The sequence below is a fragment of the Equus caballus genome, chromosome 3 (assembly GCF_041296265.1).
Source record: "Equus caballus isolate H_3958 breed thoroughbred chromosome 3, TB-T2T, whole genome shotgun sequence".
NCBI classification, from domain to species: domain Eukaryota; kingdom Metazoa; phylum Chordata; class Mammalia; order Perissodactyla; family Equidae; genus Equus; species Equus caballus.
The window spans coordinates 64,047,203-64,072,317 of record NC_091686.1 but is presented as its reverse complement, the minus strand read 5'-3'; the positions used below and the strand labels follow the sequence as shown (position 1 = coordinate 64,072,317).

The following is a 25,115-nucleotide window of genomic DNA, read 5'->3' as shown; positions in this document are numbered from 1 at the left end:
CATTGTGACTATTTGCTGCTGCTGTTTTACACTGAGCTGTCTTTAAATGCTCAGGGAGAAGTGCTTCAAATAGCCGCCAACCAATGCTGCCCTGAGTGTGTGGCAAGGACTCCTGGATCTTGCCATCATGAAGAGAAAATCCATGGGGTAAGTGTTTTCTGACGCACGGTTGACTCTGCATCTGTAGATCATTGACAAGGGAAAGCTGAATGCTAAATTTGTGTTGACAAGAGAGGTTTTGTTTTCTTTGTCTGGGCTTTGAAGCACCTTCAGGTGCTCATTTGACTTTCCATGGGCATTTAGATTTCCTGAATAAGATTAAAACTGTCCTATTTCTTCCATAGGCCCTACATAAATATTTGTAGGTTGAATTTGTGTCTCTATAAAGAGTAGTCTAAGCATGTTGATGACGAGGATGTTGTGATGCTGAATAGTAAAAGTACCACTTTGCCTTTGTATACCACATCCACTTTTTCACTTGATAGTTACAAACAATCTTGAGTGGGTGAGTAGAGCAGATGTTATTACTTCTATGTTAAAGATGAAAAAGTTGAATTGCAAAGAGCTTCAGGTACTTGCCCAATGTCGTATTACTAATAAGTGGTACACCCTGACCTGGAACCCTGGTCTTACTCCTGATTCAGGGCTCTTTCCATTAGAGTAGAGTTTGTAAACCTCAGCACTATTGACATTGTAGGCTTTGTTATGGGGGCCGTCCTATGCATTGTAGGATATTTAGCAGCATCCCTGGCCTCTATCCACTAGATGCTAGTAGCACCCCCATGTCCTGACAACCAGAAATGTCTGCAGGCATGATCAAATTTCCGCTAAGAGGCAAAATGCTCCTCTACTCCCATTTAGAACCACAGTACTAGAAATTAATCCTAAAGTTCTTTTATTATACTTTCTCATTCCAGAACCTTTAGGATTAATTTAGAGATATTAAATACTGATTAAAAAGTACCATTGCAAGGTTTATAATAGAAATTATGAAAATAAAATGGATACAATTCATCTCCACCCATACATAAATCTTACCCTGAGGCAGCAGGTGAGGTTGAATGTGATGGAAAGAGGCTCTTTGCTTTAATCCTCATGTTCTACCTGATACAAGACTTTCCCCAAGTTAGTGTCTCTACCCATTCAGGACAGAGCATTGGTTAGCGGGATTTGATATATCCACTCTAGGCTGCTATTCAGTGTGTATACCTAAAACTCAGAGAGTACAATGCACTTCCCCATGGGACAGGATCATCTCACTCGAGCTGCTCTCTCCTAATTACCCGAGGAAGCCCTTTTTTACTTCTGCACAATGTGTTGCTGAAAGACACCCAAGCAGGATCTATGTTGAGATTGTCTTCATACCCCGTTTCACCCTGTACTGCTCAATTCAATCCATGTTATATAGGGTGGTGTAAACTTTGCACCCACAGAAAAGGGTCCCCTGTGAAATGGAAAGTGCTGCAGGGCAGGTTGGTGATGGAGAGAATGCCAGTTCATAATGTTTGGGATAGGTGTGTGTTTCAAGGTCAAAAACACCAAGCTGAATCTTTCAAGTGAAGGGGCATCTAAAGTCAAGATCTGGGGAAAAACAGACATCTCAAGTAAGAGGTACATGGGAAATCAGGGTTCAGTAAATCTTTGCATGGACCACTCTAATGACACTTATCATTTGCTTTCTCATGTTATATTTGTGCAGATGTGCAAGCTTCTCATCTTGATTTAAGATGCCTGAGAACGTTGATAATATTTTCTGTATCTTTGTAGTGATCTTCCTTGCCGCCCACCTAACCTGGCATTTAGCACTGAACTTTTCCCACAGTAGGTACTCAATAAATATCAATGACCCAAGGATTCAAACAATGAGTAAATCCCTTGTCCAGCGTATCCATTGTCCTAAGGGCATGTTGGTCATTGACCAATTAGCTGTGTGACTGGGCAGTTCTAGGACCACAGATCTGCTGGATGGGTTAGTGAGAAATCCACTTGGCCTCCTCCTTTTTCTGGGAGAGTTCGGAAAGCTCTCCTTCTCCCCTCCTCCATTGCAGTTCACCCTTTTGCTGTAAGACATCACGAGGAAAGCTCTAAACTGGGTAAGAACATGTCCATGCATCGTTTAGCCATATGCAATTTTCAAAATGTACTTCCTCAGAAAACGTTATAATTGTATTTCTGGTACTTGATGTAAATGGAGAAAAAGGCTGAATTTCAGGAACTATAGTTTGGTGGCAAAAATCTCTAATGATCTGCTTCTTCAAATAGAGATAGAGGAATGATTTTTTTTGTCAAGACAAAATCTTCTAATTTTAATCTTAGTCTAAAGTTAAAATGATCATGTTTCTTGTCTTGCTGTTCTTTCCTTTCTTTCTTTCTTCACTTCCCCTAGATTCTTGCCAAATCCTTCTTAATAGTATTCGTTTTCTTGAGTGGGTTAACTCTTGTCTGGGTTTGGTCTGAGTCTCACCTTGGCACTCGCATCACTAGGTTTTTCCTGAATGTTGGAGCCTTTTTTTGTCCTTCCAGCTTTCCCGGGAAGCAGTTTCCAGAGCACTTTCCTCTCCCTCTGAATAGCAGTAATCCTCTTTCTTTAGCTTCTGGCTGGCATCCCATAGGGCAGGTTATGGAGACTCACTCCAGTAGCTATAAAATAGCCTGGTGTTTTAAGAACTTTGCAACAGTGATCTGAAGTGAAATCTTTCCCTTCAGAGAGAGATTTAGAAGAGGCTTTAGCATGGGATGAGTGTGGCAGGAGGGGAATCAGCTGAAGTGACATTGTCGCAGGGTTGAAACAAAAGAAAGTCAAGGATGGTTTGAGCCCAGGGAGGCATGAGGAGGCCACCCTTTAAGGAAGCAGGCTTGCCTTGCTAGGGGACCTCCTTTGCTTCCAAAGTAGGCAGCATCTTATACAACTGGTATTCCAACAAGTCAGGACAAGTCCTGACATCTTTCCTGGAGTGAGGAAAACCTTTGAGCCTTTTGGCTGACTCCAGGTTATTTGAGAGTTTTACATGGGCTTATTACAGCCAGCATTTGGGGGACTATTTCATCCATGACCTCCCCAAAGCCATCCCTTCAAATTAGCCTTTGGATCTCTGCCCAGCCTTGCCAGCCAGTCAGGGAGACAAGCCTGAAATATGTTTTCCTAAAGAGGGTTGGAATGCTTTTCCCCTGTTCTTTTCCCCACAAATTAGCTTGTGAAAGGGAGGGAGAGGACCATTAATCCCCTTTCTTTTCCTCTGTACTAATTTAATCCAAGCACCAGATAATGTCGTGTCCGAGAAGATAGTGCTTGAAGACTCTGAAAAAGAAACTGGGAGGTGGTAATGCCCTGGTGCCCACATCCGATTGAATAGGGGGGCGTGGAGGAAGAGGTCTGCTTGCCTTGCCTGTCTATGAGGCTGAAAGGAGAACTAATTTATGTGTGTGAGGGAGGAAATGAATATTGAATTCTGCAGGCTTGTTCTCCTCAAAGTAGAGGATGTAATTATAATATGCACTGAACATTCCCAGATAGTTAGTATTCTGGATCTATAACTTCCTAACTGGAACAAGTTATATGAAGAAAAATTATTTTTTTTGTTCTGTCAGTAAGCCTGGCAAATGCTTTATGACCTTATCTTTCCTTTGGACTTATGTCAACAGCCAAGCTGACATGTTAGTTGGCTATGCCGAAGAAGATATTGAAGATGTTGTCTGCAGAGTGCACTTTTGCTCAGTGTCAAAATCTCATGTTTTCAAACGGTATGAATGAGGTTAAGATGGCACAGCTAAAACTGGGTCTTGTGTAGGAGCATTGCTTTGTGTGGCTGTTATTCCTTGATTTTGCAAAGCTCTCTTTGCTGCTACAGTGTTTAGAAAAAATAAGGCTTTTGTAAATGAGTATAGAGAACTATATATATTATGTATAGATCTATCTATCTATCTAGGTATATATATATATATAGGCATATGTCAAACCCCTTGATCTCTAGGCTTCCTCTGGTGAGAGGGGCATCTTTGTTTTAGGAACAGGAATAGGAGATGAAGATGGAGGGGACTCATGTGACTTTTCCCTGAGAGAGGTGGGAGTAATCCCTCTCCATGGCTCTGTGCTCTTTGGGTCACCATCTGGAGCTTCTTCTGAGGCTCTGATGTCAAGCAGTGGAATCTCCCTGCCCAGTGTTCTTTGTTGTTCCCATAATTCTCAAGCTTATTGTGAAGGGAGAATCCCTCTTTGTTTTCTGTCTCTTGAGTTAGATGATAGAGACACGTCATTAGAGAGCTTGAAGGCACTGAAGAGATTAGTGATCACGGCCCTCTCATTTTACAGGTGAAAAAACTTTGGTGATTAACAGGTTGTTATTATAATTTTTGTGGTCTGTGTGAAAGGTGGTGTGATTGAAAATGTTTAAGAAACGATAGTATTCTTGGTAGTAGTAAAAACGAGCTCTTGTTTTAATGAAATGAAACGTCTAGATGTTTAGAAGCAATCTCCTAACTTTTAATAGAATAAGGAAGTTCACTTCAAGATGTTTTATACACAGCCTTCAGACTTTACTTTATTTAAGATATATAAATGATTTTTTAATATTTTAAAGAATTATTTGCCCTCAAATGACAAAAGTAAAAATAGGTTTATTGGTGAAAATTTGGAAAATAGAAAAGTATACATGCAGAAAAAATATCCACTAGAAATCCCCAAGCTCTGAAACTATTGTTACTGTTCTCTTAGTTATGGGCGTAAGAGGTGGCAGTGGCAGTGGCGATGGATGGATGGATAGATAATAGATAGATATGGATATATGTTTTTACATAATTGTAATTGTACTGTGTGTAGATAGATATAGATGTACATTTTGCATAATTGTAGTTATACTCTGTATACAGTTTATATCTTGCTTTTTTACATAATGTTATGTTGTAAATAGTTCCTAGCATACTCTTGGAGAACATGATTTCCTATTATCAGGCATTCGGGTAGCTTCCAATTTTCCCTAAAATATTTCAGTTTCACTATAAGGAACAATGAGATGGAATTCCTTGCATTTAAACTTTTTTGTGTATCATTGATCATTTTTCTTCAGATAACTTCTTAAAAGTGAAATTAGTAGGTCAAAGCATCTAAAGATTTTGCATATTGAAGCTCTGACATCTGTGGCTAAAATTCACTTTTAAGTTATCTGTGTCTAATGATAAATCCAGTGGGAATATCACGGATAGTGCAGGCTTTTCTCAAGTGTGGTTGCGTTGGGTAGCCCCGCCAGGCTGTCGTTCCAGGTGCCATAGTGAGGGAAGGCTTTGTGGAGGACAGTTCCACTCCACTGCAGCTTTAGCAACAGCAGCGGCTATGAATTTTAAACTTTTCCCATATTTGATATTAAGAAATATTACCCAATTTTACTTTAATTAATATTTCTTTGCAATTAATAAAGTTGAATATTCTATAAGCTTGTTGCGGTTTTTTCCATTGGGATTTTTTTTTCCTTATGCTTGTAAATGCTTTTATATATTATTAGGGTTTAGTTCTAATTAATATAATTTGCAATTTTTTAAATCAGTTTGTCATTTGCCTTTTACTTTTGTTTATAATGTACTTTTGACAGACTTTAAACATTTTAACTCATCAGAACCTATCAATTTTTCTCTTATAATTTCTTCCTTTGCTTTTATGCTTAGGCTTTTCAAAGAATAAAGGTCAGTTGCTCCCTATCTTTTATTAGCCAGCAGTTTATTAGCAAGTTGTGAACTTGCCCATTTGTATGCTGTTCTAAATTTGAAATTTTATGTTTAATTATAGCAGAAGTAAAAATTGATGGGAGGGGACTGGGCCTTGGCATCCACGTCCGTTCCTATAATCACAGTCAGCATAGAGGTGTGGAAAGGAGGAAGAAGGCCATGAACTCATGCAGTGGAAAGAGGGGAGAGGACTGAGCATGTCCCACCTGGCCTGCTCCTTGCTGGCCCTTTAACAAGCTACCACATTTAATCTTTTAATAATCCAGTGAAGGGGGTGTTGTCATATCATTTCAGTTTGTTAGACCAGGAAGCTGACACTTAGAAAGATTAGTCACTCACCCATAGTCCCCAAGTCAGGGAGGGCTGAGCTGGCATCTGAGAATGTGCATGTGTCCAAGGAAATCCTTGGTTTGTCCAACTCAGTGCGTACTTACATCATTGCCCTCTTGTGCTCCCAGGGAGTCCATCTAAGGAAAGTGATCTTCATGATAGTAAGATGAGGGCTTGGTTTCCACATAATTGGATGACTGTGACTGCCTATTACTATCATTGTTACAATAATAGGACAGGTTATTAGTAATTCCAAAATGTCAGACTTAGCGTGCTTGCAACCTGGCAGCAATTTGCAGAATAAAGGGGTACTGACTTGCTTAGGTAAGACAGAGTTCTTTTGTGTTTGAGAGAGACAAATATTGTGGATGCTGGCTTGAGAAGCAAGAGGATGTTTATTTTCTGTGCTTCTCAGTAACACAGTTATAATCTCCAGATTATATTTAGGTGATTGAGCACTTGGAATGTGTGCTGTTTTTAATAGAAGTCTGTATGTGATTTGTGCTGAATCGGATATCATCATATGCCACATTTGATAGAGGCAGAGGAAAGCAGGTTCCAATATTTAAGAAAATGTTCTAGAGGAAAACTTTATTCATTAAGCTAATTTTTTTCCTACATCTTTTAAAAGGCCACCATTATTCCACTCTGCCACTGAGAACATAACATATTTTGACAGCTACTTCCTAAACAATCAACATATTTGTAGCTTTTTACATTCAGGGCTTACCCCCACTCTTACTCTGCGTCACATCTGAGAGGGGCTCATTTAGATACTTTTGGCACTCAGTAAAGGTATCACTCAAAGCACGAATCTCTGATATCACTGATGCAGTGCTAGCTTTGGGGACGTTGGTTGTATCCCAGCCTACAGTGGATTAGGAACGTTTTGTGTGTGTGTGTGTGTGTGGATGGGCACCCTCACCGGGAATGAGTGATCTCTGCAGTTTGTGGGAGAACTGGATGGAGCAGGTGCTTCCTGCTGGCTATCACACTTTCCCCAGGACCACGAGAGAGAGAGTGAGAGAGAAAGAGAGAGCCAGCTCACAGATATGGGAACTAATCAGGGTAAAAAGTAAAGGCAAAAAAAAAACCTCACAAAAAAACGGGATCGGAGTGAAACTATTGAAAATAATATAACCATTATAAAGAATTCAGTAGATATATGTGTATGTGTGGGTTTTCCTTTTGGCGTTACAGATTTTTTTAAACAATGGGTAATTTCTATTTTCTTTTTGTGCTTTTCTGAAATTTTCAAATATAAATCTTAGGAATAATAAAAAGTCCATTTTTTTAATCGAGGTGACATTGGTTTATAACATTATATAAGTTTCAGGTGTACATCATTATATTTTGACTTCTATGTAGACTACATGGTGTTCACCACCAAAAGTTTAGTTTCCATCCATCACTTCACAAATGTCCCCTTTACGCTTTTCACCTTCCCCCCCACCCCACTTCCCCTCTGCTAACCACCAATCTGTTTTCTGTATCTACGTGTTTGTTTGTTTATCTTCCACACAGGAGTGAAATCATACGAGATATTTGTATTTCTCCATCTGACGTATTTCACTTAGCATAATACCCTCAAGGTCCATCCATGTTGTTGCAAATGGCAAGATTTCATCTTTTTCATGGCTGAGTAGTGTTCCATCATATATATATATATATATATATATATATATATATATATATATATATATATACACACACACCACATTTTAAAAATGAGTTTTTTAACTGATCTCTGACTTGGAACATTGCAAACCCTAGTCTCAACCTTGCAAGGCTGGAGCCTTCTTCCACCTTTCCTGAGCTCCATCCTTCATTTGTTTAAGAAAAGGTTTGTTTCTATTTGGTCAAATGAAAGCCTATATTCTGGCAATAACCTTCTTTTTCTTTATGTCTCTAACACACAGCATGGGACAGAGTGGGCCTCCTCCCCATGTAGTGTGTGCTCTTGCACTCATGGAGAAGTCCAGTGTACCCCGCAACCATGCCCACCATTGTTGTGTGGACACCAGGAGCTGGAATTCATCCCTGAAGGAAGCTGCTGCCCAGTCTGTGTGGGCCCTGGCAGTGAGTATGAAGTCGTACAAAGAGACCCTCTTTGCTGTGAAGTTTACCTGGTGACATCCCAACTCTTCTCTTTCTTGCTTAGCATGGCTCAAAGATCCCTAGCCCCATTCCTTACTGGAACCAAGATGTAGCCTTGCACTTGGCAAGAAGCAGTGTTGCAGAGTGAGGTTCATTCCAAACTTGAGATTCTGCGACCCTCTGATTTATTTCTTTTGCTTTGGCCAGATGCATTCCTCTGCATTCGTAGCTCCTGAGAAGTAAAGGGAGGAAGGACAAGATCCTTTGATGTGATTCCATGAGGTCAAGGTAGTTCCTTCTGCCTCTTGGCAGAGAGAAGAACGAACAAGTCACTTCTCCATGTAGTATCGCCAGCACTAATTCTGCCGGCCGGTCTTTGAGATAACATAACATCTTTCTCCAAGACATGTGGAGAAGGAAGCGTGTATTTCTCTTGTCTTTATTGCATCTTCACTGTGGAGATTATGCCTGCCTACAAACTGAGTCCAAGTTCAGCAAGCCAAGGGCACACTTCAGGTCCTCTCCTTGGAATCCACGCTTGGTCCAAGTACCCCTTTTATTACATTTTGGGGATATATATACCCTTTCATTTTTGTAACTAAGTAATATATACTTCATAAGAAATATGAATTATTGTCATTGCTGCATTATCTTCTCCCCTGGCATATAATAGCTAAAATTCTTTTTTTATTTAATGGTACCTGGAAGCTATAGTCTCTTCTTGCCTTTTCCCTTTAAAAAGGCTCCTGGTTTCTTTCTGATCCCCAAGTATCCCATTCCTGGCCATGGAGAACCATTCCAGGGATTAAAAAGTATGCTCAGGAAGTGATGAGAGTAGAATGCTTGCCTCATGCATTTCAGATATCACCCACCAGGAAAGGACTGACAGCTGCTTTGGACTGAATAACCCTGCAAGTAAAAATACTTGAACAGCAGAGTTCAGGGGTGGGACGTCCGAGTTCGTGGGATCCTCTCTTACGTTTTAGAAAGCTTTCTTGTTGGCCTTCCGTGAGGAAGATGTATTGGAAGCATTTTGCCTGGAGAGATTGGAGGATCAGCCAGGGCCTGTTCTGTAGTTTTCTGGGTACAAAATGAAAATGCAGGGCTTCATGTTCAAAAAGTAGGGAGGAGAAAAAGCTTTTTCTTTTCTTGTGTGTTCTTTCTCAACCTGTCATGTTTTTAATTTGCTTTTTAACATCACATGCCCTTAGGCATGGGGATACTTACACAGTGGGTGGAGACCCCCACAGGCACTGCTCCACCCTGCTACTTGGTGCTTAGGGCACAGGCACTCCCCTGGCATCAGCATGCAGGTCCCTGCTGTGGGTGGAGGATGGCAGTGCTCATCAGGTGCAGATCGGGGAGCAGGAGGCTGAGAACCCATCTCAGGAAGGCAAGGAGGCCATGGGAAGTGGGGGCCGTACGTGACCTGAGACTCCAAACCCCCAGCACATGCTACAGAGTTTCAGTCAACTTCACTCACAAGACACAGAGAGAAAGCTATTAAGAACTCCATGCAGTGACTGGAGGGTATTAACCCCTAAGCATGGTGCCCCTTTTTTGCACTGGGCCCCTGATCACGAGGGCCCGTGTGACTATGTTGGTCGCAGATCCATGCAGTCAGCCCTGGGATTGGCGACTGCATTCCCCAGTAATCCTTATTTCTCTTACCTTCCAGAACCCTGTTCCTATGAGGGCCGTGTGTTTCAGGATGGGGAGGACTGGCCACTGAGTCCATGTGCCAAATGTGTGTGTAGAAATGGGGTCGCCCAGTGCTTCACAGCTCAGTGCCAGCCTCTGTTTTGTAACCAGGTAAGGAAGACAGCTTCAGAATGGATCCTTCACAGACTGTTAGCTTCACTGTTCAGGAACTCCGAGTCCCTTCTGAGATTATGTCAGGCAGGCCTGACAAGGAACAAGAAGCAAAGGCCGTTTTGTTTTCCGTATACTTTTGGAGACCACCCCTGAGACATGTCTTTTTCCCTTAGAAGCTACAGACAGGACTAATTACCAACCATTTAGGCTAATTGTTACATAATGAAGCTGAGCCTTGAGGGTACACATGAAGAAGCCGCCAGCTCCAGTTGCAGATGTTCCAAAAATGTTAAGCTAAACATCTGGAAAATTCAGTAATATAATCAGGTTTGGTATTGTATTTCGATGCTTAGGTACAGTCTGCTTTGTAAAGACATATACGTGTCTTTGAACATGATCATCCAGATATACCCTGTTTAATTCTTATGAGATAATGATTCAAATTATCGAAGGAGTTTCCCTGAGGAGGTTTAAAATAGTGGAATCTTATCCTTCATTTAAAGCTGATCTGATTTTCAAAATATTAGGCTTTTCATACAAATTTAGAAGAAAAAATCAATTGCAAATAAATGTGGTATACATGGTATTTTATAGTGTTTTATTCTTCCAGAGGCTCCTATGATGTTCCTCGGCAGCTGACAGATAACCATGAAAGGAGTTTGCCTCCAGTCAAAAAATAGCTCATTTTTGATCTAAGGAAAAGCTGGAAGCCAGCATTCAGTTGATACAGAGCAGTACTTTGTGTCAAATAAAACAAAATCAATAACATGGCATATTGTGACAATTGGGCAATATTTTTAAAGGCAGACAAAAGGCAATTAGACAAGAAATGCTAAATGCCAAATAAAGGGAAAATGTATCTAATTGAAAGACTAGATTGTATTACCCACACTGCATCAAGTACTGCGCTCCTGTCACATCTCTCAATTCATCACGAAGTCTTGACCTAGCTTAAAGATTACAAATGAGCTTCTGGGTAGAGTAGCACAATATCTCACATTTGGAGGGCACTGTAGTTGGGGCATTTTGATTTACACATTCTAGGCTTTGGTCCCCTTGTGTGTGAAGGATAATTAAGCAGTGTGCCACCATTCCAATAAGGGAGGTGGGAGGAGGAATGGAGGAAACACCCCATTGTAAATCTTTAAATCTTGAAACGCTTAACCATGGACTGCATATTAGGGGGATAGATATTGGAATAATTGAAAGTGCTAGTTCCCGTTTTTAAAAACATTACCCATAAATTCTAGGTTCAAACAGTACTCACTTATACAGTCATGCATTGCTTAATGATGGAGATACGTTCTGAGAAATGCGTCGTCAAGTGATTTGGTCGTTGTGCGAGCATCATAGAGTATACTTATGCAAAACTGTGGTATAGCCTATTACACACTTAGGCCATCTGGTATAGCCTATTGCTCCTAGGCTACAAACCTGTACAGCATGTTGCTGTACTGAATACTGTAGGTAATTATAACACAATGGTATTTGTGTATCTAAACATAGAAAAGGTACAGTAAAAATGCAGTAGAAAAGATAATAAATAGTGCACGTGTATAGGGCACTTACCACGAATGGAGCTCACAGCACTGGAAGTTGCTCTGGGGGAGTCAGTGAGTGAGTAGTGAGTGAATATGAAGGCCTAGGACATTACTGCACACTGCTGTAGGCTCTATCCACACTGTACACTTAGGCTACATGACATTTATAAAAAATATATTTTTTCTTCAATAATAAATCAACCTTAGCTTACTGTAACTTTTTTACTTTATAAACTTTTTAGTTTTTTTTAACTTTTTGATTGTTTTGTACTAACACTCAGGTTGAAACACAAACACATTGTGTAGCTATACAAAAATATTTTCTTTCTTTTTATCCTTATTCCATAAGCTTTTATCTATTTTTAAATATATATATATATTTTTGTTAAACTTTTTTGTTGAAAACAAAGACACAAACACACACATTAGCCTAGGCCTACACAGGGTCAGGGTCATCAGTATCACTATCTTCCATCTCCACATCTTGTCCCACTGGAATGTCTTCAGGGGCAATAACACACATGGAGCTGTCATCTCCTATGATAACAATGCTTTCTTCTGGAACACCTCCTGAAGGACCTGCCTGAGGCTCTCCTTGAGGAGGTGTCACTCTTTTCAGAAATATGCCCTTGGTGGTTTGCTTGGTTTGTTTCTTTTTTTCATCATAGATTTTCTTGTAGACAGATAATGCACCATGAACATTCTTCTCTATTAATGAAAACCTTTTGTTGTTGGGGTCCATGTTTTCAAACTTTTTAAGGATCTTCTTGAAATCTGCAAAAGCTTTTGCTATACCTTTCACGGTGAATTTTCTTGGGGTTCTTATTCTTCTTCTCCTGCAATTTCCTTTTCTCTTGCCTCTTCTTTGGTTATGCAGCATTACAACAGCTACATCATCATTGGTGGTAGGAATTTTTCAGCTCCATTATGGTCTTATGGGACCACTGTCATTTAGGCTGTCTGTAGTTGACCAGAACATCACTATGTGGTACATGACTGTAGTTTGCATTGATTAATTAAAAAGATGAAATTTGATACCATGCTTTAGAGCTAATTGATATGTAAGCATTCTGAAGTCTTGGAAACAGATTGATTTTAAATGACTCTTACATCATTAAGTCTATATTTTTGCTATGAGATATTTTAAAAAAATCAACTGTCAGACTATTTAGAACCATTTTTCTTGATTTAATATCACTGTTAAATATTGGATGTTCTCATGATTAAAGGGGTCCTATAGAATTAGCACTTTTGATGGAAACATAATCACCATCACCATATTTTAGGCATTTATTATGGGCCAATTATTAATTTTAAGAGCTTTGTAATTCTTATAACAAGGCTATGAAGTAGGAGCTGTTATTATCATCCTCATTTTGCAGAAAATAAAACAGAGGTACAGAGGGTTAAGTAACTTGTTCAAGGTACCACAGTTAGGAAATGTCAGTGCCTCTAACCTCGACAGTTCTGCGTCACAACCTCAATAAACCACCTGACTCATATTTTTAACCATTATGCTATATTGCCCCAAAAATGATGAGTTATATAGTGTTTACATATAATAATAATCACAATAACAATAGTTGCTAACATCATTGAACATGACTGCAATTATTTTATATGCATTCATTCATTAAATATTAAAAAGAACACAGGTTCATCAGATGAAATGTATTTCCAGGTCTTGAGCCCTGGAAAAATTTGATTTTTAATATAAGGGTTTTTTAGTTGTAAAAGGAATCTGTACTCATTACAGAAAGTTTGGATAAAGCAGAAAAGAAAATGATAATCTGTATTTCTACCATTCAAAAAGACCATGAAAGAATCTTTTTTTTGTAATTCATTCCAATTTTTTGGTAGACAAATGTAGATATATTTGTTTGCTTAGTGATAATCACATTTTAGAAGTTGATGATACTCTCTGACAAAAGGAGAAATTCCATATGTTCAAGTAGGGGTTGTTCCCTTAATGAGGGATATAAATTCATACTGAAATTGCTTGCTTTCGACTTAGTCCAGAGGCATTGTGAATAGAGCCCTAACCCATCCACATTTTTATAGGCTCGTTAAAACGTGTTTGGTCTGATGAAGGGTGTTCCTGATGATGTTACCACCCATTTTTTTAATACTACAAATTCCCATATCCAATATTGATTAATCTGAGTGGGTTGAACTTCATCTTTGAATATTTGTTCATGAAAGACAGGGGCCAGTCCCAGTTGCCTAGTGGTTAAGTTCGGCATGCTCTACTTCGGCAGCCCAGGTTTGGTTCCCAGGTGTGGACCTACACCATTAATCTCTAGGTGGCCATGTTGTGGCGGCGGCTCACATACAAAAAGAGGAAGATTGGTAGCGGATGTTAGCTCAGAGTGAATCTTCATAAACTAAAAAAAAAGAAAGAAGACAGACGATTGGTATGTCTTCTGAGCCACTAAGTGTTGGAGAGTTATTTTTTTGTTGCCCATATACGTGAAAGATAATTTGGAGGGGTCTAAAATTTGGGGCAATTATACTCTCTTCCCATCCCAATCCTATAGACTCCTTTCCATTGAATTCTGGAATTTAGTGCCATGGAGGATAAGTCTAAGGTCTGTGTGCTTTCTATTATGTTATATTCAGCTAGTTTTACTCTGTTGGATTCTTGCAGGATGTTTCTTTATCTTTATAATTCAAACATTTTTCAGGGTATTTCTGGTTGAGGTGTCTTCATGTATTTTTCCTAGAGTATTGTGAAACCCTTTCAGTCTGTATTCAGTTTTTAAAATATTTTCTTCAGTTATGGCTTCAAGTAATCACATATTTTCCAATTATTCTCATTTCTCCAGAAACACCTATGATTCCTAGATTGCGCCCCTCTCTTTCCCCTCATAGCCAATCATGTTCTCTCTCATCGTTTTTCACTACGTGTCTTTCCTCTGCATTATGGAGAGAGCTTCTTGAGTTTGGGTTTACTACCTCTAGTATTGACTTTAATTTGACAACTCCACTTTAATGTTCTTTTCGTTCTTCCTTATTTTTCCTGTTATTGGTTCATCTACTTTCTAATCCTAATGCTTATTCATTCTTTATTGCTTCTTGCTTCTATTTAATAAAGACTGCATTTTCTTGCCTCTTGCTGAAGTTGCAAAATGGCTTTTAAATCTTTTCTTTTAGATCTCATAGTGCATACTGTCCAGAAATCTGCTTTTTCTCTGAATCTTCAACATTACTAGTTTTGCTTGTTCTTCAGGGTTTTTCCCCAAGTTCTTTTCTTTCTACTTACTCATCCTTGATCAAGAGAAATATGTCTATACTCACTACTTGAAAGCTGCAAGGGTGAGTGGCCTGCCCTTGGCCAGTTCCCCTTCTTGGATCTGTAGTCAGATGCTAAGAAATGTGTGTGTCTCCTCATCCTGGGGTCCGGTGGCTTTTCATTTAGTGTAACTCTATTGTACTGAGATCAGGTCTCTTCCTACGTCTACTGCCCGACCCTCTTACATTCTGACTACATGAAACAAAAAACTACAAGCCCCAGTTTGCACTGCTGCAAGGCCTCTTTTCATCTCTCTTGGTGGCTGTGTGCCTTACATTTGGGGCATCCTCCTTCCCCACAGCTTTTTATCACTCCCTCTACCTCCTCCAATGGACATACTTCCCACTCTTTTTTTTTTTTACATTATGAACTCTGACTCGGTGTAGAAAGAAAGACATTGAGGGAGGTGAAAGGCTAGGGCTGGCGCTCAGACTGCCTCAAACAGCAGCAGCCACACACTGGAGGGATAAAGGCCATCTTGTGATTGATATAGGAAGGCAGAGGGTTGGGAAGAGTGATGGTTCTTATTTCTATTTAGGTTTACGCAGCAAAGAGAGGCCACAGAATGTCTTATGGTCCGTGGGGCTTCCTCTTGGCAATGGCAAGAGGTTGGCTGTTCTACTTTTTGCTGGTGGAATTTTTATTTCTTTGTATGTCTTCAGTGGTATCATAGTGGGAAAATATCATAGTGGGAAATATGGCTGTTAGCCATAGTCCACTGTACACTTCTTTATCATAAGTATTTTTACTTAAGAGATATGAAAAGCCATAATTAAATATATCCTTAATGGTAGTCCTACGCAAAATTATAATGACAGTAGTCATATGTTTTTTATATTAAACTCCTGTGATGACTGAGGGTACCATATTAGACCTCAGGTTGGCAAACTTTTCCTGCAAAGAGCCAGATAGTGAATATTTTCAGCTTTATGTGCCATACAGTGGGAATAACTACTCAACTCTGCAGTTGTGGCAAAAAAACAGCCATAGATAATATGAAAATGAAAGAGTGTGGCTGTGTTCCTATAAAAGTTTATAGAAACAGGTGGTGGGCTGAATTTGGTCCACGGTCCATAGTTTGCTGACCCCAGTATAGAGTGTACGTTTGGAAGGGCAAATCTCCGTAGACTAGAATGATAGGATTTAGTGTATAATAGCAACAAAAGCGCACTGTTAAAGACTCTCTCCCATTTCTCTGACCCACCTCACTGCTCGCCTTGTTTTTACTTGCCTCTCCAGTCCTGCTTATAAAGCACCAGCCCAGATGGGATCTCAACTCTCAATCGTGTAGTTCTCTCATATCCTGGATATTTTCTCTTTAAATGCTGTGCTTTCCTGCCCTTGTTAGTCTGTATTTGTGAAGAAAGGTTCTGCTTCTGTCAATAAAATATATTAATTGGGTATTGCAAATAAGAAGGTGATTTTGCTTGTACCAACCTCTATCCAAGTAATGCCTCCCTCCCCCACACTCTCGCCTTGGCTCTGCTACTGTACTTGGGTCTGGTCCATCTTGGTTAAGAAAGATTGACACTACTCTATATTTCTATTCAAGATTTGTGATCATGACATTTGTTCCCTGTTTACTTAACATTGTACAAGTTCATTTCTTTACTTCAATAAAGTTATCGAATAGTGTGACATCAGATGTACCTTTATTTTACTTCCTCACTAAAATTTCACTAAGCTGAAGAGTTCTGAGGTCAAGAAATGTGCAATGATTTCCATGCATGTCCAATTTTCATACATCAATTAAACATCAATGGTCATAATATTTTGCATGTAGAATCATAAAGAAATAAAATAACCTAAAGCAGAGAAAACAGCTCTCAGTTTAGGTCCAGTGATTCAGGTGTTTGAACTAAACCCCATTAGACAGTAACACATTGATCTGACTGATCATATATAATTGGATTAAAGAACTACTGAGGTATGACTGGAACTTCCCATGAAAAATTAAGGTTATTTGACACCCCCCCTACCCCCACCCCCAAGTGCATTGGGGTCTTGCAGAATGAATGCCAGAGCAACCATAACAGTAAAATCTCATTTTCTGCTTCTCATAAGAGAAAGTGAGGATAGCTGTTCAGGAGGTATCTTCTCTATAAGATCTACCACTTCTTAGTGATTGAAACTTGGTTTGTCCTAACCTTCCTTCTCTTGCTGTAATTTATCTACCTTCCTGCCATTCTAAAGGCTGTAGCGATAAGTCAAAGTGAGAGGCTGACTGTGGCGTTAATGAGGAGATGTTGCTGTGGAAATCTTTGAGGCAGCAGAGACAGTGGTCATGTCCTGGGGGTGGGAGTAGGGTGGTAGAGGTGAGAATGTAGGGATAGAGCCGTGGGGGGCTTCTTTGGGCATTTGGTCTCTGTCACCCACGTTTCTCTGCACTGGCTTACTCCAGATATCTAGGGATAGGATTGATCTTTTTTTTTCACCTTAAGGACCTTCTAATGAATATACAATCATGAGCCACAGAACATTTCAGTTAGTGACAGACCACATATTATGACAGTGGTCCCATAAGATTCGTACCATAAAGCCCAGATGTATAGTAGGCTATGCCATCTAGGTTTGTGTGAGTGCCCTCTATGATGTTTACACAACGATGAAATTGCTTAATGACCCACTTCTCAGAACATGTTCCCATCATTCCCCGTATATAAATGTGTGTATTCACATAAAGATGCAGTGAAGTAGCGCATCAGGGGAAGGTTACCTTCACTTTGAGTTTAGTAGTTAGTCAGCAGGAGTGTAAATATTCTTAAGTGTTGGTATGGTTGGTGCTCTGAAGTCCCATTGCCAAGTATTTGCCATTACCAGGTCAGCTATGTGACCTTGGGCAGGTCACACAACCTCTCTGGTCTTTACTTTTCTTGTTTGTAAAGCGGGGATAAGAGCATCTACTTAACAAGGTCATGTAAAGCACTTAAAATAATGCCTGGCAAACACTAATTACTATTATTATTGTTACTATTTGTGCTTTGTTCTTAGAAGACTATAGGACTTAAGGAGTGTGCAGACTTCTTTAAGAGTCACACTGACCTTGGAAATGCTAATTCTTATTAAAGCACTGGGTGACTACTAGATACTAAATAAGAAGAAATTGCTGTTTATGGGTGCTTGAGGCACGTGATTGAGTTGGCTATGAATGAAATTTTCCTACTGCTGTGGATTTTATGAATAACTCCTTTTGATGGATTGTTGCTTTTTTGGGTGTTCAGGATGAAACTGTAGTCCGAGTCCCTGGAAAGTGTTGCCCACAGTGCTCTTCCCGATCCTGCTCTGCACCTGGCCGAGTCTACGAGGTAAGCTTTGATGTACCCCATGTGGGCGTTTCGACATCCATTCTCACACGTCTGTCCTCCGCCCTTCCAACCAGTGGACCTCCCCCTCCTCCTGTCTAACTCTGCCACGTTCAGTAACTGAGCACATAAATGGCTTTTTTCTTCTCTTCATAGAAAGCCTGTATGAAAAAGTTAAACTAGAAGGGATTAGAAGTATAAAAGAATGTGCTGGCAAGCAGCACCTGGTTCATGAACCTTGAGGAACTTACTATTTACACATCTTGAAGGGAAAAAAAAGACTCATTGGTTACTGTCAGTTTACACTTAGGTTGGAGGCTCTGGGAATATGTGTCTGTTTTGGTTGAATTTTTATGCACTGATATCCAGAGACGATATCCCCCTGCTGGGGGGAAGCATGGGGTGGTAGGCGAGAGAGGGAAGGGAGGTGAGAAGCTGGTGGTGGTGGAACCTGCAAACTTGAAAGTTCTGTTGGAGCAGTCTAGATAACTGCCTAATGCATGATAGGCACCAAATAAAAATGAGCTCAACAAATTGAATGAATAAATGTTCTGTCTTATGAATGCCCAGCTGAGCCAAAAGAAGGTTGGTTACATTATTTAAAAGCAAAGAACATAAATAAATATAAAGAATAAACCCAATTACTTTCCTTGCTTGCCAGCCACTCTAAGGAAGACTAAATGGAAATTGGGATTATGACACTTAGTCGAGAATCTGGAATTGAGTATTAGGGATGGGTGTCCCAAATTCTGCATGGGTCACTTGAAGTCTGAGTGAAAATAACTAATTGGGAAGGGATTTTTGTATGTGCTAGGTCTGTGCTGTCAAATATAATAGCCACAAATGTGCTAGATGAATTTCTCCTGGAAGAGATAGCCTCTATTTCTGCTAAGGTGTTTTTGGCTGCAAGTAACAGAAATGCTCCTCTAAAAATGGCTAAAATGGAAACATTTATTATCTCCTATAACAAGAAGCCCAGAGGTAGGCCAGTTGCAGGGTTGATCAATTCAGATCTCAATGATGTCATCAAGGATCTAAGCTTTTTTGATCCTTCCACCCTGCCATCCTCAGCATTTTGGCATTTGCTTTCTGTCTGGTGTCCTCATGTCCCCAAGATGGCTTCCTCAGCTCTAGGTAGCTCATCCTCACACAATTGTTACTAAAGGCCGGTGGAAGAAAGGGGAGGACTTTTCTTCTTTCGTTGGGGAGAAGAGTCTTTTCCTTGACCTCTGCTGCTCTAGCTAACTTCCCCTGAGGTCCCCACAGTTAGGGTTTAGGCACTGTCCACGCCCTAGCTGCAGGAGAAGCTGGGAAAATGAGTATGTGGCAGTGATTGATGGGTCTCCTGGCAAAGAAGAAGAGCTAAAGAATGACCATTGATGATGGTCATTGATGATTGGTCATTGATGATGAGCCAGCAAACAGGGTCTTCCTAGTCTTCTTGATGTTCTGGAGCCTCCGTGCGCCTGGCATAGAGCAGGCTCTCAACACATCTGTGGAATGAATATAATTGAATGAAAATGAGTCCAAATTTCCCTTTGGACACGTATTGACTTTTTTCTTAGAGGCTGTTGCTGCTTAGATGATATCATTTCTCAGGAGTCCATTCAATATTGCTCAATTAAAAATTGTAATAAAAAGTTGTGTGTCTTATGTGCCTGTGTTTCTATTTCATATATGTGACATTTGATTTTCTGTTTTTTCCTTTCTTTACTCAGCACGGTGAGCAGTGGAGCGAAAATGCCTGCACCACATGTATATGTCACCAGGGTGAGGTCAGGTGCCACAGACAGTCCTGCCCTCCACTAAGATGCAAAAAGGTATTTGAGAGTGTATAGCTTGATGTTTTTGAAGCTTTATTCTGGGTCATTTAAGAAATGCGTTTCTTAGTCCAGTGTGTCCTTTGAGGGAATCAAAAGTTTTGTGATGTTCAGAATATTAGTTGAAGACATGAGAGATGTGCATTCTGGGGAGCAGTTGGAGATGGAGGGGAACATGCCTCAGCTGGGTTAGTTGGGGGGAAAGAAGCAGTGTTGGTGTTTTCTGTCTTTCTGCACCATTGGCTTGGACGGTTTTGCGCTCTCCTGAGCACTGTCCTTCACCCACCATTCTCTTTGTTTCTTCAGGGTCAGAAAAGGGCTCAGCGTCCTGGGCAATGCTGTGAGGAATGTGTGTCTCCTGCCGGAAGCTGCTTACACAATGGTATTGAACGGTACCAGGACGAAATGTGGAAGGGCTCGGCCTGTGAGTTCTGCATGTGTGACCGTGGCCAAGTGACCTGCCAGACTGGAGAGTGTGCCAAAGTGGAGTGTGCCCAGGTAAGAAGCAAAGGGATTCCCTCTTGGACTGAAACAGCTCTCTCCGGTGGGATAGGCGGCCCCTCCCCTTTTCTTTACTTCTTGGCAGCAGAGAGGATGGCCTGGTTAACTGCTCACATTTCGAGAAGGCTTCCAGCACAAAGATTCTGTGGTGTAAAGTCAATGTCACTATTTGTTCAGACTGGTGTGGAACAGCCCCCTGGACCTTTTAGCTTTCAGTGCATCTGGTCAGATTGGAAGCCCTGAGCCAGAGTCATGAAAGGGAAGGACATGATATGGAACATTAGCCTATCAGTCAGCACAGCTGGACCTCATTGCTGGTGGCCTGCCCAGCTCGCTCTGGTTGTGAAATGGAATGGAGGTCGGCAGGTGCTCCAGTGGCCCAGCTTCTGTTGCAGGCCCCACTGACAGTGTTTAGCGGAAAGGAGAGCCAGCACCTAGGGGCCACTCCTGTGAATCAGGAAACAAAATAAAATATTTTTTTGTTTGTATTTTTGTTTTTGTTTTGAAGAGAGAGGGAGGAGGAACCTCATAAATAATTAACTCTGTTGACTTCTGCTGTCTGCAGAATTTCTAGAAGCTTCTAACAAAGCAGCTTCTGTTTGAGCTATAGAGGTATATTGTAGGGAAATTGCTTTTTTTTTTTCTTTGAACTCAATTTTGACCCATTGCAAAACAAATTGCTTTTAAAGTTGTCTCCTTCTCCCTCCGCTGCTCCCATCCGCCCCGCCAGTTTCCCGCAGGGCTGTGAGCTTGAGTAGATGAGGGAAAGTTGGACGAGCTGAAGCGTAGGGTGTCTGTGAAGGCGTTTTTCTTTCCCATTCTTCTCCCCCACATCTCAGCTCCTCTTAACACTGAGCCTAAGGAGGGACAATCTTTCGAACGAGGCTGTCAGTGACAGGGTTATTTTGCATTCTGCTTCCTACTTCTAAGTCTTGGCAGAGATGAGGCTTATTTAGGTAAAGAGGGTCTTGCTTTTTGCAGATTTATTCCCCCCCCCCCCCCACACCTTTTCATTTCTTTTCTTTCTTTACGTCAGGGGAGTCAGAATGTTTGGATGAAGATGAGAAAAAACCTAATCAGGGCCCTTTTCTTTTTCCCTCTCTCTTAGGCGGAGGCTGGGCTTCCTGGCCTTGGCAGTCTGTCCGGAAGATGTTGGGTTATTTTTCACAATTTTAATTTGTCTAATATCCCAGGGTTTATGGAAAATGTGGGAGAGGTGATTCTGGTAGGGTGGGTCCTTTAGCCAGCTACTTTCAGTCAGGTCTGAACAAAGAGTCTCACACACAGAAAATAATTTGACCCACTATCCCCAATGTTGACATATTTCCAAGTCCTGCCTATCCGCCATGACACCTACCTGTGGCGGCAGGTCTTCTCTGTCCTTAGGAAAGTGAGGAGCAACTGCTCAAGTCAGTGGAGAAGGTCTTATTCCTCAAGTCACCTCATGGCACTCTCTCATCCCTTTCTGGTTCTGCCTCCCACCCCCACCCCATCTTCTCTCTTATGAATTGAAGAGTTCTAATGCCTTGAGCCTATTTCTCTAGATCTTTAATAAACTAAATTACTTTCTTCCAGATGACCTCCACATACCCAAATTTTGTTTAAGGCGCTGGGTTCTAAACTGGAAACACTACCAGAAGTGAAATTTTAACCAAAATTAAATCTTTCAAAAAATGTTCCTTAGCCTTCCTTCTATGGCACACTTCTGTAAATAGCTCTGGTGAATGACCTTGTGAAAGCCTGGAGTACTAACTTCAGCTTAGCCTGGAGATAAAAAGATGAATAAAGTGGCCGTCCCAGTGACATAGTTGTTGAGTTTACCTGCTCCACTTCAGTGGCCTGGGGTTTGCAGGTTGGATCCTAGGCACGGACCTAGCAGCACTTGTCAAGCCATGTTGTGGCAGCATCCCACATAAAATGAAGGAAGATTGGCATGGATGTTAGCTCAGTGACAGTGTTCCTCAGGCAAAAAGAGGAAGATTGGCAACAGATGTTAGCTCAGGGCCAATCTTCCTCAACAAAAAAAAAGAAAAAAAAAGTGACTAAGACACAATCTAATCTCAAAAGTTCCCAGGCTTTGGGGTAAGTTGGATCCATAAACAGAAATTATAATAGGCAGTAGCACTAATGATTATGGGAAGATGAATGAAGTGCATTAGGAGCACCTGGAGAAAATGGCCAAGTGGAGTGGTGAAAGTACATTCTTGGTATTTTTATTCAGTTCTACCCCACTTTCTGCTTTTTCTAAAATATCAAAGTCATTTGATTTCCAATCTTGGGTACCAGTGATGGATTAAGTCTAAGTGTATGTACATCCACAAAGGTGCAGAAAAGTAAACTTCTAGAAGAGGCAAAATTGTGCAACTTCACCATGGTAATAATGATCACATTGGTTATCAACAGCAGTGTGCTGAGTAGCATTGAAATCAGCACACAGGTTTTCTTTGTTAAAAAAAGGAGTAAGTGGCATGACCCTTGTCTTTGATATATCAAAACAAATCCCTAGACATGGAAACATAAATCAATGGTTGAATAGCGCAATATGATGATTTCCATGTTTCTATATTTAATGTTATCTTTGAACATGAATTCAGATGAATTCAATTTACCTCTTTTCTTTTAAACCGTCTTTGCATTCACGTATAAGGCAGAAAATGGTGGGAGGATCAAAACTTGTAGCAAAATGCAGGGAAGAGGGTAGCCATGCCATAAATGTGAAGTGCCTTTCCCTTCTCCAGGGGAGGAAAATTCCCTCAAAAGAGTGTTTGCTGTCCCGATGAGCAGGTTAGTGGACTCACACCATCTTTGGTCTGGGGATGGATGCTGGTGTGACTCAGTGCAGAGGGGTTAGCAGATTCCATCTGCCCAGGCAGCAGAATCCTCTTTAAAAGAAAAGAGTTCATTCTGTTTCACAAAGCGACTTTTGTCAAAGTAAAAGTCAAATGCTAATTGGAGCAAGCTCCCCACCGCAGTGACCTGATGCAGCTGGGGCATCCAGACCTCTTCTATAAATAGCAAATCTATTTAGAACTTCCTACCTCCCTACAACTGAACCCTCGCTCCCCAGGAGCAGGGCTCGCTGTTATTTCCAGGATCGTTTGAAGACTCAGAACAGCTGCCTTCTTTGCCTTATCGGGCTGGTGCAGGCTCCGTGTTCAGTGTTGTCTGTAGGTGTTGTAGCAGGCACTCAAGAATCTCGTGCATTTTCTCTTTAATAGAAGTACAAATACTCTGTCATGTTTCAAAACATTGTTTTAAGCAACTTACATTACATGTATAGAAACCCCTTTATATAGTTGAGAGCAAATTTCACTATGTTTCTGGGTTATCCCTTCACTACCAGCTGATGTCACATTTCCGCAAAACAATTTATATGTAAGTACATGTGCTGTCTATTGCACCCGCTGCTCCCCATTGGCCTCAGTCTGGCATTGAATTTTGATGGACGGTGATCTATATAACTCCCTTCCTTTTTTTTTTTTTTTTTTGGGTGAGGAAGGTTGTCCCTGAGCTGACATCATTGCCAATCTTCCTCTATTTTTTTTGTATGTGGGATGCCGCCACAGCATGACTTGATGAACAGTGTGAGGGATCTGAACCCATGAACCCTGGGCCACCAAAGCAGAGTGTGGGAACATAACCACTATGGCACCAGGCCAGCTCCTATAACTCGCTTCCTTTTGAAATAACTTTTTAGACACTATAAAGCTACAATCGTTCATATATTTTCATGTTTCTTTAGAAGTTTATATTTCATTACAATAATATATATTCATTTTAGAAAACTGAAGACTCAAGAAAAGTAGAAAAGAGACTTTAAAATCCATCCACAGTGCTACAATTCAAAGACAACCAGTGCTTATATTTCATGGGGTTTTTTAGTGCACAGTGTTTTTAAACATAAAATATCATTGCAATCATTCTGTGTATTCAAATTTACATTATTCAGTTTTTGCCTAACATGGTTTCTGCACTTTAAATGTAATTTAGATCCCAAATTAAATAATGTCTTCATTTAAAGAAACATCATGATTCTTTAGAAAGTAGGCATATCTTTAGAAAGTAGAAAGTGCTATAAAGGATACTCTTTCGCCTATAGAGGTTAGATGTTAGTATATGCATATGAAAAATTGTAAATAGAGATTGTATTTTTAGCAGCAGTTTCCCTGAGAGATAGGACTGTAGTGGAATTATACTTTCTAAGTTATAGAATTCAGAATTATTTCATTTTTTGTAGTAAGCATTTATTATTTTGTAATAAAAATAAAAAAATTTGAAATTATTGATATTGGGGAGTTAAAATTATAAGACTTTGAAAGTTAAACATCTCCCTTCCTAGTGTGGTGTTTCTTTCCTTCCTCTTATAATTTTTAAAATAGTGATTATGTGAGTTGGATAACAGTTTCAGAATATTGAATACAAATTAGTTTTCTAGTGTTTACTTTATGCCTGAGTCTATATCTGTGGGTAGAGGGATGTGTCTGATTTTGTATTTATGGAAAAATGTTGGTTTGATTTGAGTACTGTTAATGAAACCAAATCACAAGTTCAAACCTTGCATATTTAAGATAGCCTGATCCTTTTCGGAAACTCATAACTTTCCAAGACTGTAACATTAATCCTGGCCATCCTTCTTATTCGTGTGAGCTCCTGGTTGGAGGTGGGGGGTGGGGAGGTGTGGGGAGAAAATCGGGGAGGGATC

The 25,115-nt window shown here is 40.4% G+C and overlaps 1 protein-coding gene and 1 long non-coding RNA gene across 9 annotated transcripts in view; one reads left to right on the top strand and one right to left on the bottom strand.

Annotated features, from left to right (window-relative positions):
- FRAS1 (Fraser extracellular matrix complex subunit 1) overlaps positions 1–25,115 on the top strand; it is a 419,338-nt gene that overhangs the window by 160,936 nt on the left and 233,287 nt on the right. For all 5 annotated transcript variants that reach the window (XR_011437076.1, XM_023637884.2, XM_023637883.2 and 2 more), the window contains exons 4-9: positions 55–147; positions 7,965–8,124; positions 9,821–9,954; positions 18,012–18,095; positions 19,811–19,912; positions 20,219–20,410. Coding sequence is in view for 4 of the 5 variants with exons in the window: in XM_023637884.2 (XP_023493652.2) it covers positions 55–147; positions 7,965–8,124; positions 9,821–9,954; positions 18,012–18,095; positions 19,811–19,912; positions 20,219–20,410 (765 nt within the window). In the remaining variant the exon portion in view is untranslated. The remainder of the gene's footprint in view (positions 1–54; positions 148–7,964; positions 8,125–9,820; positions 9,955–18,011; positions 18,096–19,810; positions 19,913–20,218; positions 20,411–25,115) is intronic.
- Positions 19,026–25,115, bottom strand: part of LOC106783009 (uncharacterized) — a 38,855-nt gene continuing 32,765 nt past the window's right edge. For 2 of the 4 annotated variants that reach the window (XR_011437077.1, XR_011437078.1), the window contains 2 exons: positions 23,452–23,622; positions 19,026–19,585 (listed from right to left, as the gene is read on the bottom strand). This is a non-coding gene — a long non-coding RNA (uncharacterized lncRNA). Of the gene's footprint in view, positions 19,586–22,234; positions 22,295–22,610; positions 23,623–25,115 lie in introns of those variants that run through there. The other 2 variants (XR_011437080.1, XR_011437079.1) reach the window with 2 other exon arrangements.